General features: G+C 40.1%; 2 protein-coding genes across 3 annotated transcripts in view; one reads left to right on the top strand and one right to left on the bottom strand.

Annotated features, from left to right (window-relative positions):
- COL4A2 (collagen type IV alpha 2 chain) overlaps positions 1-13,286 on the bottom strand; it is a 273,590-nt gene extending 260,304 nt beyond the window's left edge. Inside the window, exons 1-3 of the mRNA XM_044670533.1 lie at positions 13,242-13,286; positions 12,696-12,834; positions 12,526-12,577 (exon numbers count right to left, since the gene is read on the bottom strand). Of these exons, the coding sequence (XP_044526468.1) occupies positions 12,526-12,577; positions 12,696-12,739 (96 nt within the window). The 5' untranslated portion in view covers positions 12,740-12,834; positions 13,242-13,286. The remainder of the gene's footprint in view (positions 1-12,525; positions 12,578-12,695; positions 12,835-13,241) is intronic.
- A 445-nt stretch (positions 13,287-13,731) lies between these two features.
- Positions 13,732-17,663, top strand: part of COL4A1 (collagen type IV alpha 1 chain) — a 207,023-nt gene continuing 203,091 nt past the window's right edge. Inside the window, exon 1 of one of the 2 annotated variants that reach the window (XM_044670532.1) lies at positions 13,732-14,026. In XM_044670532.1, the coding sequence (XP_044526467.1) occupies positions 13,937-14,026 (90 nt within the window). In that variant the 5' untranslated portion in view covers positions 13,732-13,936. The remainder of the gene's footprint in view (positions 14,027-17,663) is intronic. The other variant, XM_044670531.1, reaches the window with a different exon arrangement.

The raw sequence follows: 17,663 nt of genomic DNA on the forward strand, positions 1-17,663 counted from the left end.
GGTTTCAATCCTGACTCTGGCATACTATTTATTACTTGTGCAACTTTGGGTAAATTACCTAACCAATCTGGGCTTAAGTTTCCTCATTTATAAAATGAGAGGGTTGAGGATCTCAAGGTTTCCTTCTAGCTTTAATTGATCAATCTATGATCCATGACAGGTGAACCTCTAAGGTCTCTTCTGGTTCTAAATTTATAATCCTATGAGAATCAATCAAAGTCTTGGCTGGCCTGTGAGACTTCAAAGGATTTGCTACTTTCCCAAGGTCATAAAGTCAACGTGCAACAAAATCAATGACAGAAACCTAGCTTTCCTGAGTCCCAAGTCAAAGCTTTTTCTAGAGTAAAGTCATTTTCAGAATCATAAGGCTTCGTAGACCTTAACCTCTTTAATTTTTCCTAGGGGAGAAGATAATATATGCATAAACCAGAGTTTAGTGAGCATTTTTTTAGTGTTTTTGCTCAAGGTATGCCTGGAGGAATTTAGTCAACCCATAATGACCCTTTTTGCTATCTAGGTGGAGGGTACTAAGAGCTCACTTCCTTTGGTTGGCAACAATTTGGGTAGTGATAGAGACAAGTGTTTGGGAGTTGTGGTGGAAAGGGATAATATAATATAGATCTTTTGGGGTTTTAATACCCTTTCCCTCATTCCTAACTGGGAATTGTTTTTGATTGGAGCTCACTGGTGCCCCAATCCATTACTGAAGGCTGTGTCAATGGTGGGAGAGAGATAGGAGAAAAGAAGCAAAAAACAGTTTCAGGTTACTGCTCCAAGAGCCATTCCTTTCCTTCATCTGCCACATTGGAGTTGGGCATCCACACATCTGAGATAATGGAGACTGAAAGGATTACAGACCCACCCGCCAAAATCATTATGCCTGGCATGGCAGGAGCCATGTTCTTCTTTATGAAGCACATAAAGATATAGAGATTCATTCTATTCTCGAGGTCATTGGGAGCCTTGAAATGACAATGAGAGTGTGTGAGCATTAACTAAGGCTGCATGTGCTCCATGTTAATGTTTAATGTCTCCCTTGAAGCAAAACTATTATGCAAACTCACCATTCCTCTACAAGGCTGTGAAACATAACTGTGGACTCATTTGACCTATCCAGTCATGAAAAGGGAGTCTATTGAAGTGTCCTACTGGGGACCTGCAGGAGATATCTGAGGCAACATGGAAACTCCATTACTATGTCTTTCCCTTTTCTTTCTCTCCACCCAGTGCCCCACCCAAGTCAACAGGGACAAAAAAACCCTTTCAATCTGAGCTTAGGAACTATTTTTGCTGTATTTTTAAACTTAACACTAGTCAAAGGTTGAATTAACAGTACTTATGTTTCCTTAACCAGATGGAGAAAAGAATGGTCTGAAGGGACTGCATTCCATTCTCACCAGTTACATTTGCTTTTAATACACCATTTCATGGATCTGTGCTTCAGCATTTTCAGTCGTCAGCTTTATTCTTTCAGGAATTGCTTGGTTCAAGGGTGCTAGGAAGCAAGCAGTAATTGTTTGGAAAAACATGCAGACTGCTGACATCTTCAAGGGCCTCTGCAACGGTTCTGACCTCTTTTCAAGCTATTTATCCTGGGCAGTCTTAATTTTGGTGACATTTGACTAAGCCCTACCAAGGTTAAAACCAACATTTTGGACTGGTAACACAATCGGCTGTATCTAGGGACCTGAGGTGGGAGGAGAGCAATGGGAAAACAGGTAGACTATATCAAGTATTAGAATCTCCTTCTCACTAAATTTAGTTAAGTACAATTTATTTTTCTTATTATAATTAGCTAAACAAAATATAGGTGTCCCTGATTTTACTGACCAAAAGCTTCTGTTCCATAAGTAAATGAATTGTTTAGAATGCCCCAAAGATTTTTTCCCCCAATATGATATACATCGCAAAAGTACAAGTCCTGAGAATGGTTGTCAGATACTTCGTGACCCCATTTGGGGTTTTCTTGGCAAGGATAATGGAATGGTTTGCTATATCCTTCTCTAGCTCATTTTTACAGATGAGAAAACTGAGTCATATAGTGACTTGCCCAGGGTCACATAGCTAGTAAGCATCTGAAGCCAGATTTGAACTCATGAATATGCTTTTTTCTGATTCTAAGGCAAGTGCTCTTTCCACTCTACCATTTAACTACCCTCTGAGAATGATAGTAGCTAGAATAACTACAGTCTCTTAAATTCTTGATGCCTGAGTTTCCTCATTTGCAAAATGGTGGAATAAGATCTTTGATGGTTATCGTGTACTAGATTTGAAGTCAGAGGACCTGGCTTCAAATTCTCTAACTCTATTAAACCCATAATGCACTTGAAATAGAATAGTAACAATAACTGACCGCAATAACATTCCAATGCAAAAAATTTTTCTGAGTTTCAACGTGGGGCATCAGAAACACATTTTCCCTTAGGCTGCAGTGCTCAAAATCAGAATAGATTTCCTCCAATTCTAGGCTTTATTCTTCATGGATCCCTTTCTTCTTTGAATGATTAGAACATTTTCTTTGTATATTTTTATATTAAGCTATGCATCATATTTATTTCTGTACGTTTCTCAATTTATTTGAAGGCACCTCAGTGATGCAATGCTGGATCTGGAGTCAGGAAAACCTGGGTTTAAATCTTGATTCAGATATTAAATGTGTTGGCTCTGGGAAAGTCACTTAACCTGTTTGTCTCAGTTTCCTGAATTGTAAAATATGGATAGTAATAGCACCTGCCTCAGAGGGTTGTTGGGAGGATCAAATGAAATAATATTTGTTGAGTGCTTGGCACATGGTAGAGACTATATAAATGCTAGATGAGTGTGTGTGTGTGTGTGTGTGTGTGTGTGTGTGTGATCAATGAAAAGCAGGTAGGGTAATGAGTGCTAGAGCAGACATTTCCCCTCATTCCCTGTCCCAACTCTCACTCACCAGTCCACCTAAAACCCATTTCTGCACTCTTTTCTTTTCTCTTGTCCATAACTCAAGAAGCTGGAACTAGAACTGCTGGAGGTAGGGAGAAAGACTATGTGAGGGAGTATCCTAGGTTAGAGGAGGTAGAGTTTCTCTAGCAGGTTAGAAAATGTCTATATTTCCTCTGGCATTCTATCCTGGACCATTTCTGTAGGAACCTAGAAAACCTACTTGGTTTTCCCAAGATTCCAGCATTGAAATTTTCTTGTAAAGGTAATCAAAGGACAAATAGTAGGCACTTACTGACTGCAGACAAGGAAATCAAGTAGGAGCCATGTGAAGCATGTGAATTGTTTGTGGCTTGAGATGAGTTTATTTCTTAGTTCTGAAGAGGCCAGATGATGAGGATAGCCACATGTAATGATCACATCATGATCCTGGCCTTTACAACTTAGGTTTAAAATTCATAATTACTCTGATTAAGAAACGCCACTTTATTATAATCATAAATGGCATGCCTTGGATTGTCCCATCTGAAAATGGCATGAAAATTGGAGTAGCAACTAGTATATTTAGGAGACAAATTCATGACCCCAAAGGATCAACTTCCAGTCCATGGTGCTATTAGATGCTTCAAGATCAGAAGTGAATATGGTTTTATCAGGTGGGAATAATATTTAAAAGATGCATTATGAGGCAACTAGGTGGTTCAGTGGTTAGTGTACCAGACCTGGAGTGAGGAAGATCTCCGTTTAAATCTGACCACAGATACTTTCTTGCTGTGTGACCCTGAGCAAGTCACTTAACTCCATTTGCTTAGCCTTTACCTCTCTTCTGCCGTGGAAGCAATCCTTTTATTGATTCCAAGACAGAAGGTAAGTGTTTTAAAAAAGAAAGATGCATTGCCATCTGACTTGTAGAAGAAACCTCCTATATGGATTAACTTCTCCAATTAGAATGTAAACACTTTGAGAGCAAACCCCTGTTGTCTTGCTTTCCAAATTATAATGCTAGCACTGAGCATGGTGCTTTTTACATGGTAGATGCTTAATAAATGCTTTTGCGTTCATTCATTCATTCAGAAAAAATGTATCATGGACAGTGGGGATACTTCTCCAAATTAACACAGTTGATCAATGCACAAGTGACTTAGCTAGACAAGCATTCTGACTTCCATTTTTATAAGGAGGGTGGAAATAGGCTAGTTCATTTCCATCAGGTCATAAGAACAGCCCAGAAGATGCTCCCTCATCTCAGAATTCCCATCCCTCAACTCCAGTATGAAGACATCCTTTAAATACCTGAATTACTCAGGTAGGTATCTATCTAGGCAGCTGCTCTACAACCCATCCTTTGGGAATAATCTAAGTCAAAGTATGTTATATAGTTGCCTAGAAGTTATAGAGTAGGTTAGGGCTGTAATCGAGATTAGCCTTTATTGCTTCATTGTTTGTCAATTGAGACAATGGGGTCTCCCAATCAATAGATTGTAAATGACCTCAAGGACAGAAAACCTGTATTTGAGCTTCTCATTCCAGTCCATCCTCACCTTGGCAGCCAAAGACATCTGCTGGTCTGAACACTTCACCCTACCCAAGTCAACAAACTCTAGTGACTCTCTGTTACCTCCAGGGCCAAATATAAAATCCTGTTAAGTTTTAAAGCCCTTCACAACCTGGCTCTGTTCCTAGTTCCTTCTTTAAAAAATAAAACAAAAACAAACCAAAAAACCCCCTTACCTTCTGTCATAGAACCAAAACCTAATAGTGAGTCAGAAGCCTGCTAAAGGCTAGTCAATTGGTTAAGTGACTTGCCCAGGGTCATACAGCCGGGAAATGCCTATGGTCATATTTGAAGCCAGGACCTCTAGGTCTTCAGGCTTGACTCTCAATTCTCTGAGCCACTTCACTGCCCTTCCTACCTTCTTCTAACATTCATGTCTACTTCCCTTAGATCCAGCCACACTGGAATCTTGTTCTTTGCACAAGACACTCTTTCTTCCAATTTTGTTTCTTTTTTATGACTGTCTCTCCTCCTCTCCTGACTTCCTTCACGACTTTGTTCAGAACCCACCTTTTGCAAAAGGTCCTTCCTTCTCCCCTGCTCCCAGTGTCTTACCTCTTCAGATTACTTCCTAGTTACATTTGTATGTACATAGTTATTTTCATGTTCTCCCTCCCCCTCTCCCTCCTTTGAATTAGTTTTTTTTTTTGAGGGCAGGGACCATATTTTTGCCACTCTTAGCCCAATACACAGTATGAGTAATAAATGCTTGTTTACTGACTGCATTCAGAAGGAGTGAAAAGAGTGAGCTAGGAGAGAAATATAGCTTCAAGCCTTCCTCTTCCTTACAATGACCGGTTCAATAAAAGGAATCCTGGAAAGGTGTTTGAAAGAATTGGATTTGAGAGGCCAGCCCTCTTGTCATTACTATCTATAGGATTCTGGGAGACTTTTAGTGCTATATATTGCCTGTTTCAAAGGATTTTGGGGAGAATCAAACGCAATTATGTATATCAAAGTGCTTCTAATCCTAAAATGTTACCTTAAAGTAAAATATTATTCCCAACTCCACCAAAATGGACATTTTTCTTCATAGCAATATTCAAGCAGTATAAGATCATAGACAATGTAGAATATCTGTATCCCTTTTCCAATTGCTCTTGATTTTTCTCTTATTGTTTTATTTTTAAGCCTCAAACTTCCCACCCACAATAGCAAATTTTTGTTTATTTTATCAATTTCCTCTTGCTCTATACAGGAGTTTGTTTCTTTTAGGGTTTGCTATTTAAAAATATGTGAGTCTAAATGTAATCTGCTGACTGTGCCAGAATTTACTATTTTTTTAATTGTCTTTGGTGTATGATAGCCTTTTTTTCCCCCTAGTCAGTTCTACCTTGAAGATCACTACTTCTGAGATGCTTATTATTCTTAACATTTTACTGGAGACACTGGCATAAATACCACCCAAGAAGCCCTCCCAGAATGTATTCCCCAGAGGGTTTAGATATGCTTATTTTTCAATTAACAAAACAGTAGGGAGGTAGAATTTTTTCAATTTTTTTCTTTGCCTGGGGATCCAGACCTTAAAGGAGGTAGGGGCAAATATGGGGGAACCACTAAATCTCTTCCAGATTCTAGAGTTGTAATACTCAGAAAGAAAGGGTAAAAAAAATAAAAAAAAATCCCAAAACCAGAACTGTCTTATGACTTGAATTTTTTCATTATTTCCCAATGGGGCTTATAAAGGGAAAGAGAACCTGGCTGATCCAGGGGGAGGACGTGACAATGTTTAAGAGAATGCAAGTGATTTTTCCACTGCATCATGACCTGTAAGACCATCTGGAAACTTCCAAGTACAGAATCCAGCTTACAATTCCCAATTTCCTGCTGTACACACACCTGTGCTCCAAGGTCTCTGCTGGCTGCTTATGGCAACCTAGAAAACTCTAGATCCTTTAGGCCTAGTCTTCCTAGGCACCTTCCCCATAGCTGAGATTATTGGGTTGTCTGCCTGACAGGCTGAACATTTGATCTGATAAAGGCCTTTGTTCTCAGGAATTCCCCTTTCCCAGGGTCAGGCAGCTCAGAGTCTCTAGATATTCAAGTTTTCTACCTGGCCTGCTTAAATGAGTAAAAATGATTAAAATGCTGTAGCTACACTTAGTTGGAAAGTAAGTCAATAAAAATTTGCTAGGCAAAGATGTAGGTATATAGGTATATAGTCCGCCCTTCCTTCCTTCCTTCCTTCTGAATGGGATAAAAATGACCACCCACCCCTTATTTCAATTAGGAAACAGGTGTCAGAAAATAAGAGTAAAAGTGGCAGTCCTTTGTTCCTTTCATGAATAAAGGACTGTCACTTTTACTCCTGTTTTCTGACTCTAGTTTCCTAACTGAAATAAGAGATGAGGGGTCATTTTTATCACACTCAATTTCTTCCTTCCTTCTTTCTTTCCTTCCTTCCTCCCATTTTCCCAAACCGGCCAGCCCACTCCTCTTCAAATAAACTAGTGGTCTTCCTCTCCTGAAGCTCACCATATTGGTTCCAGACAGTACAGATGGGCTTTTGCCTTTCTTCAGCTCAGATTCCTAAGTTCAAGTGATCCATAAGTCTTAACTTCCTCCAGCAGCAGAGACTGCAGGTGTGTGTGGCTTTGCTTGACCAGCTGTGCATTTCTATAGCTCTGCATGTTATACATGTGCTCAGTGACTTTCTAAGGCATTGGTATACAGTTTTCAGAAAAGAAGGAATCAGATAAAAAAAAAGTGAGAGATTGTAGATGTACATTTTCTCAGACTCACAGGTAACTCCTTTCCCTTTTCTATTTCTACTTCCTTTTGGCATCCGGTCCTTCGGCTTCTTCCTTCCCCCTGTGCTTTTTGGCTCTGGGTAATGGAGCAGCAGGATGAAAGCAAGCTGAATTCCACTCTGGGCATTGGTTGGGGCTTTTACTATGATTCAAATTTGCTGAGAGTAAAAGGAGAAAGCCATAACCCGAAGGGAAAACTTTGGTCACTCTGCTGTACTTTTGACTTTTAATTTGCCATCTGACCCAGAATGGAACAAAATTACTGTTAAAGTAGCTTGAAGTTAGCCAAACATTTACTCTCCCACATCTGTGCTTGTTCATTTCCAGCTGCTTCGGCTGTAAGCTGCTCTATTCAGAGTAAGATGACTTCTCTTTCAATAAATTACTAAATAATTTCTGTCCCTGAGAACCATGGGAAATTAGTAGAGATTCTTAGGCATGGAAAGCGAAATGAGAAAGGTGAGTCTGCTATAGTTGAGGGAGGGAGAGTATTCTTTAACAAATGATAGCTCATAAAGTGTTTTAAGCTTTGCAAAATGCTTTCATTGATTGGATTATGGAGTTTTAAGGGATTTCAAAGGTCAACAATTCTATTTTAAATATGAGGGAGATAAAGTCCTGCAAAGTTAAGTGTTTCGTCCAAGGTCACTCAGGTAGTCTGTGGTAGAATTGGTCCTCTGACTCCACATGCAGTGTTGTTCCTATTGTATCACTATGTCTAGTTAGCTGTTCCTCAAAACCCTATCAAATAGTTAATATCAAGTACAGATATATTACTATTCCATTTTATAGATGATAAAAAGGAAATCATTGTTTGCTTTAAAATAAGCGTGCCAATGATACATATAGAACAGGCTAAAATTTTTCATCATAATTAGGCACAACTAGAGCCTAGACTAGAGAGGCAAAAGGAAGTTGTTTCATCTGATGCACTATGCAGAGTGCATATGGTCAGTTTTTAATATTACTTTACATAAATGCATCTATTTTAAGCACCCTAAAATTCAATTTTCAGGTAGGCATTATACAGTAGGTCACAGATTGTGTTACAGCAAAGTTTCAAGGTCTCTGTAGAACAGTAAGGTACAATTTAGAAATCATGCTCCTGGAGGCAGTGGTATTTCTTATCTTTTCCTAAGATAAACAAATGTCTTGACCCTGCTCTGAATGTGGCATATGCAAAACATAGATTTAACTACATAGGGATATATCTTTAATAATCACAAATAATTTCTAGATGTCATCTGATAAAAAAATGTTAATTTTGGATATCAAGAAACTAAAACACAATGGGGAACTGAATTGGCATCTGAATCTAGACTCTGGGATCCTGGACCAGCAGTCTAGCAATTAAACAATAGGTGAACCAGAGAGGTATGAACCATCATACTCAAAGGTGAGATCATCAGAGAAACCAGGGAAAGAGGGAATGTGATATAGGGAGAAACACACTGGATTTGTAATCAGAAAGTCTAGGTTTGAGTCCCAGTTTCACTACTTCCCTAGTCTCAGTTCTCCTCATCTATAAAATGGGCACAGTGATATTTTATAGTCCCTACCTCATAGGATTGTTTCAGGAAAATTCTTGTTTGATTGTAAAACTATACATTAATGTCAGCTTATTATTTTTCTTCAGGGAACAAATAGGGTGAATTTAATAAACCCAGATGGCAGGTATATAAAAAAGGCAGCTATGATAGCTAAGAATTGTATAATAGTTTAGAGCTACGGTTGGCAACCTTTTTGGCCGTGAGAGCCATAAATGCCTGCGGAAGGAGGAGGATGGAGGCAGAAGGCGCTGGAATATGGGGCTGGGGCTGAAGGGCCTCCTGGGGCACATCCTGGGGCTCTGCCAGGACTGGCCAGTCTGGAGGTGGAGCCAGATATGGCTCGAGAGCCTTGCCAATCCCTGGTTTAGAGTTTCCAAAGTACTTTTCCAAACTATTAGAAGGATTTCATAATTTGGTTCTTACAACAACCGTAAGAATAAATGCTTGCTTCCTTCTAAGAGGCAAGCAAGAGAGTATTCCTTAGATAATAGATGGTAAAGAAAATGTGGTTACATGTCTTGCCCAATGTAACCAATCTTGGGCCAACAAGCTCTCCTCTTCTGTTTCCTAGTATTGGACATTTCCCCGATCCCATCAATGTCATTTTTAATGGCTTCCATTGATTCAAATCCTTATTCCATTCTCAGTAAGAGTTCTTAACCCTTACCAGAGAATCACAATGAGGTAACATGGTTTTGTAGTTGAAACACTGAACCTTAAAAAGTCAGGAAGACTTTTGTTCCCATCTTGCCTTAGACATATACCAGCTATTTGACCCTGAGCAAGTCATTTCATTTTTCTCAATTCATTAATTCATCTGTAAATTAAGGAAGCGCCTCTCTGATAGGGTTGGTGTGAGGTTTGAATGAAATCGTGTATGTAAAAATGGTAGATCTTAAAGGACCATATAAATGTTAGTCATATTTATTTTCTATGTACTGAGGTAGAAATTGAGACCTTGTTGGCTAAACGAGTTGTTTAAAGTCATTTAGTTAGTGGCCCAGATTTAAACTCAGGTCATCTGACTCCAAATCCAATGTTTCTATAGTTCCTCCATATCAAAGACAAATAAGGTGATGATGGGGTCTACCTAGTTCCATTGGAATGGAAGTATAGCCAGTTTTCTATAGTGCTAAGGCATATATAGCTTTGCATCCACTATCGCATTTGATTCTGCCAACACCTCAGTGGTGTTAGAAAGATCTAAGTCATCCCTAGCTTGACATTTAATAGCTATGTGACCCTAGGCAAGTCCTTTAATCATTCATGGAGTCATCTTTCTTATTTGCAAATTGAATGGGTTAGACTCAATGGCCTCTAAAGCCCCATTTAACTTGAAGTAATTTCCAATCAGTAAGTGATGGAGAAAGAAATGGCAAACCATTCCAATATCTCTGCCCTCCCCCAAAACCAAATGATATCATGAAGGCACATGACTGAAAAATGACTAAACAAAAATCAATTGCTAGTATGATTATTATTCCCATTTTTCAGACGAAGCAAGTCTAAGTCACTATACATGTTCACAGTCAGCTAACATCAGAAGTGGGAGGGAATATGAACCCAAATTCATGGTTAACTGTAAAACTATACATTAATTTGAGCTATTTTTTACAGAGTTCTCAAGCTATTTTTTACAGAGTTCTCTCCCCATATAGTCTGGTATTTTCTTATTTTAGGCAAAGATCTGACAAAAAGCTCCGTAAATCCCCTGACCTTTTAAAACCATTCACCCCTTTTGAGGTTGCATGTCTAAGTTGCTTTAGAGTCACAAATCTAGGGGCAATTTCTTAGTGTAATAGAAATATAAAGAGTGCCATCAACGGATTGGTTTGCCAAAATCCAAATTCCTAGCTACAGATAAGCTCTGATTAGTACAAATAATGGAATAGTTACATATATATATGGATACACACTATTCAACGTTATAATTATATAAAATATAGTTAGTGGTTCTAATTCACTGGAAACATGATGTGTGAATGAATGTAGTAGGACCTCTTTGAGGAAATCATTCATATTAATCAGGACCTAGTTACACTCAGATTCAAGTGAAGTAGAAAGGGAGATGGTCTTTGATATCAAAATTTTAGTCAGTCCTGAAAAACCTTTGTAATGCCTTGTCTGTCTTTTTGTTCTGCTACCAAAACTTATGTGAAATAGAGCTGAGGTTAAAAAATCAAGAAGTTAGCCTAAACAAGTGGTTTGCAGTAATTTAAGGTTTCAATGACTACAAAAGTGCAGCGAGCCATTCTATCTCTTTTAAGAGAAATGGATTTTAAAAATTTCTTCAAGCATATGGATTTCCTTCTCAAATTTAATAATTTCCCAAACACTCTCCCCACAACTCAACTATGATGGTCTAATTTCTACATGGTTGACTCTGACCTTCTTAAAACCAGATCAAAGGAAAGATGGAGGAGAAAATGAATCCGAATCATATTAGGAGAATATAACTAGAGAGAAAAAGAGGAGAAGGAATATGATAGCAAGAAAGATATTTTCGGTGAGAGGAAGGTTGTGGTTAAAACAAAAGATTAAATTGGGGCAAGACAACAAGTAAAAAAAAGTTTAAAAAAAAAAAAAAAAGACATCCCAAATACCCCGCAGAGCTGTGATACAAAAAAGGGATTGGACATTTTATGTGACTTCAGAGGTCAGAATAACCAATGAGTAAAAGTCACTAGGAAGCAACTCCCAGTTCAATTATAATTAGAACTGTCCAAAAATACAGTAGACTGCCTACCTTACAAAATATTGTTGTATACATATGTTCCAAGGTAGCAAAAAAAAAATGATTTCTTTAGACTAAAAGTATATTGTCTACCAGGGAGCCAGATTCTTAGGAAATAATAAAGAAAATGGAGAGAAAGCTGGGGAAAAGATCTTAATAATTTTGGTTCGCTTAAATATTGTGTACTTAGCCTGTTGAATTTTATATGATTTACCCAGACAAAAATTTTAACTCTCTTAGACAGTCACCAAGTATGTAACCTTAATTATTTCTAAGCCAGGGGCAGATATCTTTGCAAAATCCATCAAGAGAGCAAGATCCTTTTATCACTTCACTTGGCTCTATGGTCATAGGACCATAGTTTTAGCGATGGAATGTACCTTTTTTACAGATGAGGAAACTGAGTCCCCAGGAGTGAGGTCCACATAGCTAGTAAGCAACAGAAGTGAAGGTGGACTTTTAAAGATAGAAAAAAAAAAAACCTGAGAGGAACATGCATATTTTCTTTGACTTTCTCTCTTACTTGGTGAATTCAGTACCCTTCTGACATCCCTTTAAAATAAGGCATAAAAACATACTAAAGGGGAAACAGCCACCATCCTGCCTCCTATGTGTATCTAGGTGAATAAACTCTTTTCTTCCCTTCAACCATTTGTCATCTCCAGACACGTGGCTCACACCCCAGTCTCTTTGCAAGTGACTGGGGCAAGCTTACTGCAAAGGAAAATGATGGCCTTTGGCTACGTTTTTAATTCCTTGCTATTTATTGTGTAACAGCCAACGCCTGCTCTTTTTCTAGGTAGTTGCAGGGAAATACCAGCAGGGAAGAACTGAGAGGTGAAACGTAATACTTAGAAAACAAACTTTCTTAGGGCAGCTCTGGGAGACTTAGTAGTCGGTGCATACCGCACATGCACCCCTCCTCCAACCATGAGCAGCCTTTTGTCAAAGATACCTGTGGTTCATAACTCTATGGCGCCATAATTAAAACGCAGAGAAAAGGACCCGAGTACTTACAGCGTGTGCTCCCTTAGTTAGCACTCCGACCAGCACGAAGAGCAGCAGACACCTAAAGGAGAAAAGGTGGGAGAAAGACACGCTTAAGAAACCTACAAAACAATGATTCTCAAAATCAACACATCTAAGTCCCTTGAGAGACCTAGGGAAGAGGAAAGGGGTCATCTTACCGCCAAAGGGCAAGTCCGGCAGTTGGGTACATTCTGCTGCCCATTCTCCCAAAAGGTCGTGCCCCTCGGGGTCCCGGAACGCCGACCCCTGGGCCACCAGAGTAGCCCCCTGCTTTCAGGAATGGCGAGCTCTTTTAGCCTGGAAGTAGAGACCAAGAAACAAAATAGATAATAAAAAGGCTGACATCACGATTTCTCTTCTCTTCTCCACCTGGCATTCGTGCAAGGGATTAATAGTTCTGGCACACCAAAACGCCGGTGCCTCTCCATCCCCTCCAGCATGGGGTTTTCTTGGAACCAGGGCTTGGATTTTCCTCTCTAGGCGAGAACTGAGGCGGCGAAGGGGAGAAGCCCTTTCCTCTTAGGCAGCGGTGTCTTTTACAGAGCCAAACAAATTTCTCTTTTCCTCTCCCTTCCTCCTTCTCAGCCCAAACTCAGAGAGAGCTATACGAGAGTCTGCTCTGGGCTCCGGGATCCCTCAGACCTCTAGCTCTCTGATTCCAGGGACTTAGCGCTCCCAGATAGCCTCCGCAGGGAAACACTCACCTTTTCAGGCCAGGACTTAAGGGCTGTTGGATGCAGGCATTTCCCTTTTCAAAACTGAGTCTCCCAGTGGAAGTGGCAGGCAAAAGCCAAAGAGACACAAACACAGGGATTGCACTCTCCTCTCCCCACCCCCCTCCTCCGCCTCTCCTCTCTAGGCTCCCTGAGGTCCCTCCCCTAGCCGCGAAGCCCTAGTTTCAGAAGCGGGGAGGAGAGCTCCCAGCTCCGTGCGTTCTGCCCAGGGACTGGAGCCGGACCGCTGGGGTGGCTAGGGGAGCTGAAGGCTTTAAAAGGATAGACACCGACTTCTTTACTTACCAGCATTAGCCCTCTGTCTCTCTCTCTCTTTCTGACTCTCCCTTCCTCTCTCCCCCTCTTTCTCATACACGCAGAGTAGGGTCCTCCCATTTGAAACGCCGCCCGCGCACTCCAAAGGGGAGGGGGCAGCGCCAACAAATTAGGGGAGCTACGCGATCAGCTCTCAAGTCTCTGACTTTGGAGGAGCTGGCGCAGAGCAGAAGCGCCTGGGACGATGTCGAGTGAGCACGCACCGGCTCCCCGGGAGTGAACGCGCCAGCCTCCCGCCCAGGGACCCCGCGGCAGAACAGGCTAGGGAGCAGTGCCTCGCCCGCGGGGGGTGGGTGCCAAGGCTAAGCTGACCAGTCCGCTACCGGTGCTATCCCCGGAGGTGGAGGAGGATGAACCCACGGCCGGGTGTTGCTGGCTGCCTGCTGCTGCTGCTGGCTGCCCTCCTGCTCAACGAGGAGCGGAGCAAAGCAGCCGCAAAGGTGAGTACTGTGCAGGCGTTCCCTACCTCGTCCTGGAGCCCCTCTTGATCGCCCCAGCTCCTGCCGCCCAGTCCCTTTGTCCGTTCTCTCTCTTGGCTGATTTCGGGCCGGGATCCCCCGGATCACTGATCCGGGAACTTCACTTTGGGCCAGCATACCACCATGCAAGGTGGATTTCTTTGGGCTGTTCTCTGGACTCAGATCTCCTCTGTAGGCTGCTGAGAGAGTGCATCCATTACAGACCGTTCTTTGTTTTAGTTAGGCAGGAGATAGTTTAGAGAACTCATCTGGGTGTTCATGGTGGGAGCCAAGGGGAAGGAAGTAACCAGCTTGGAGCTTATTATGGTGGGGCTGGGGACCCAAATGAACTTTACATGGACATCATTTTTGCGCAGAATGTATGGAGGGATTATTCACCTGCATGGAGTCCGTGGCTCCTTCACAAGCTGTGAACTGGTGTACACACACCACACGCACTCAACTAGCCCCCCCACACACATGTGCATGTGAGTCGCCTTGGGCGTGTGTTTCCCTCGTTATCCAGGAGACTCTGGTGGTTGATGCTGGAACCAGTTCTGGGCCATTTGCCTGGAAACAGCTGTATCTTTGCTTTCCCACGGCTTTTCTATTGCTAAAGCACGCTCAAGTACTGGAAAAGTAGAACTTAGTTAAATTTGTTAATTTAAAATAGTAAAATTCCAGACTGCAATCTCTACTTTTAAATTGCCGCCCCCACACACATTTTGAGAACCAAATTTATATTTGTGCTTGAAACCAAAGTGAAACCATACTTCATTGTTCTATGTGCAAATTGTTTTCCTAGTTTTCGTTTCCTCTGGCAATATGCTTGGCCAGAAGGAATTTGGGAGATCGTTTTTTTGTAGTGTGCAAAAGCCAAAGCTTCCTCTACTGGCTAGACCCTAGATATGGAGATGATTTCCCCCATCCCGTTCTTTTTTTCCCCCAAACAAAATAAAAACTTTAGCCATTTGCAAATATCCTAAGCTAAATAAAGAACCCCTTTAAGATGTGCAGTAATAAACATGTTTTAAATATTTTTCATTTACTTTAGAAATAGTTTTACTAGCTGTCAGATATCCTTTGTCTTCCACAGTATCTTTTTCCTTCATGCCATTCATCCAAGGGCTTTGTTGTTACTTATCTTCTTAAGCTAAAGTCAATGTCCATGTATGCCAGTTAATTCTATGCAGTCATTTTTTGTAATTAAATATCATTTCCCAAATTAAAATAGAAGTATTGAAATATTTTTCAGCATTTGAGAGTTCTCGGATGCTACAACACTGGATGTTGAAGGGGCTAATAATAATCATGCCAAGTCATTAGCTTTCTGAGCATTTAGATTGGTTTTCCCAGTCCAATGTCTAGTCCAGTATCAGTTTCAATCAGGTACTTAGATGCTTTTTTGGTGTTGGGGCTCAAATGCTTGAATTTTAAGGAGGCAGAAAGAGGTACCTTTTCCTTTGGATAATGATCATCTGTTGATTTCAGTTCTGACTCAAGAATGTTGTCCCAAAGATTTCCTACATTGCAAAGATTGCCTTTATATTAGGCAAGTCAGAGAAGGCTCCTCTACTTGGAAACGTACTACTAATTATTTACTATTATTGATATTCTCATTGTTCATGTGAACAGACCTGAGTTAATTTTGACTGACATATTTTTAGAAGCCCAGGACCTTTTGAAATTGTATGTGGCATTTGAAAGGTTTAGCTTTGTATCCCTAGTTCCTAGTCCCTGACATAAGATGGGATCCTCTAAATTTCTCTTTACTGAATAAAAGAAGTTCCCATTTATGGGCACTCATGTTGATATTTATTAAAATCAAGTTAACAGTCTCATTTTTATGATTTTTAAGTATCTACATTTGACTGTTTTCATTGGATATCAAAGTGCCAAGTTCCAAATATTCCCTGATTCAATGGGGCTATGGGACAAAGCTAGAGCATATGAATATACTTAAGTCAATGACAAATAATTTGACATCAGCTCAGCCTCAATCACAATTAGAATAGTAGTATGAGGAGCTAGATTCCAATTCAGGCTTTTTGAGCTATTTATTAATTGGGTGACCTTGAGAAAGTCATTTATGCTCTTAGCCTCAATTTTATTACTTTTCAGAATGGGGACAATAAATACTGCTGGGCCTTCTTCATAGCATTGTATCAAACTAAATATATTATTATAATAAAAAATTCATAGGGTCATTGATTTAGAATTAGAAGGGACCTTTTAGTTTTTCACATTAAGATTTTCCCTCTTATTTAGCAAATGACATAAAATTGTTTGCACCCAAAATGCCTACATTAATATTTTAAATTTTTCTTCTGATTTCTTTTCTTTTTGAAGTTACCTTAGAGATAGAAGACCTATAGTACTCAACTGTACAAAGAAGCTCAACATTTGCTCTGAAAGCTTCATGCTTATAATATTCAGCACTATCGTTAATCTGAAATGTCAGTGGTTTAATTAATTTATGTTGATCTGAATAACTTGTTCTAGTTCTACCATGGATTCTGTTACTAGTAACAGGTATCCTCTGGTACTGCTGCTTTGGTAACTTCCCAGCAAGTATCTCAGGGCCAGGGGTGTGGCCATGACTTTTTCTCAGCTTGGATTTATTTGCCCAGAAATAGTGGAATCTTCTCTAATCATTAGCTTACCATTCATGAAATCTGAAGAATTTGAGCTCATATTCAAAGAAAAGAGTCTAGATTTTTATACAGGTACATGTACCAGTTGCTATAGGAGATATTTTTGGATTCTACTGAGAAGGTAGGTATTCTTTTTTTCTTTTCAGATTTATCCCAACTGAACAAGGATGAATTCTGTCCAGCAGCCAAAAAATGGCCTCAATGAACAAATGGAGAAGTTGCACCTCAAAATCATAGTGCTGCTTTCTTGACTGGTATTGGGCCAGGATCACTGAAAAGCATAAAGGCAAATCTGGCATAGTGGCCAGAGTGCTAGATTTAGAGTCAAGAAAACCTGGGTTCAAATCCTGCCACTGATGCTTTCTTTGTAACAATTGGCAAACCACTTACCTTTTCTAAGCCTCAGTTTCCTTATCTGTAGAAAAAGAGAATTGGACTACATTGCCTTTAAAGTCCCTTTTTGGAATCCCCACTTCAATGGGAAATGATATGCATTTATAGTATATCTAGTATCTAAGAACACATAGTTCATAAACAAGGACCCTAAACCTTTATATTTTCATTGCTTCTGCAGGCATGTGGGCATGTTTTAGAAAATGATGGGAAAGTTTACATCATGGATGGCTACCTCCACATAAGAGCTAACCTAGAAAACTTAGCTTCCTTTTGGACAAGGACATGAAGGGAACTCACACAGCTGGAAATTATTCATTAACAAAACTGCCAGCAACCTTCTTGGAGGTAGTAATGTTAGTCATAACAGGTTAAGATATTTAGTGAAAGGCTAGTGATGAGCAGGAGCTTAGATTGTAGCCACATGTGATACTCTATAGATAAGTCACTTTAAGAAATAGTTTGTCTTCATGCGCACAGTATGACCATGATGATGGGATTTATTTTATCATTTCTTAGTGGCATCCTCAAATTATCTTATTAAAGAAGTGAAATATGAGTCATCAAATAAT

This window comes from Gracilinanus agilis, chromosome 3 (assembly GCF_016433145.1).
Source record: "Gracilinanus agilis isolate LMUSP501 chromosome 3, AgileGrace, whole genome shotgun sequence".
Classification (NCBI taxonomy): domain Eukaryota; kingdom Metazoa; phylum Chordata; class Mammalia; order Didelphimorphia; family Didelphidae; genus Gracilinanus; species Gracilinanus agilis.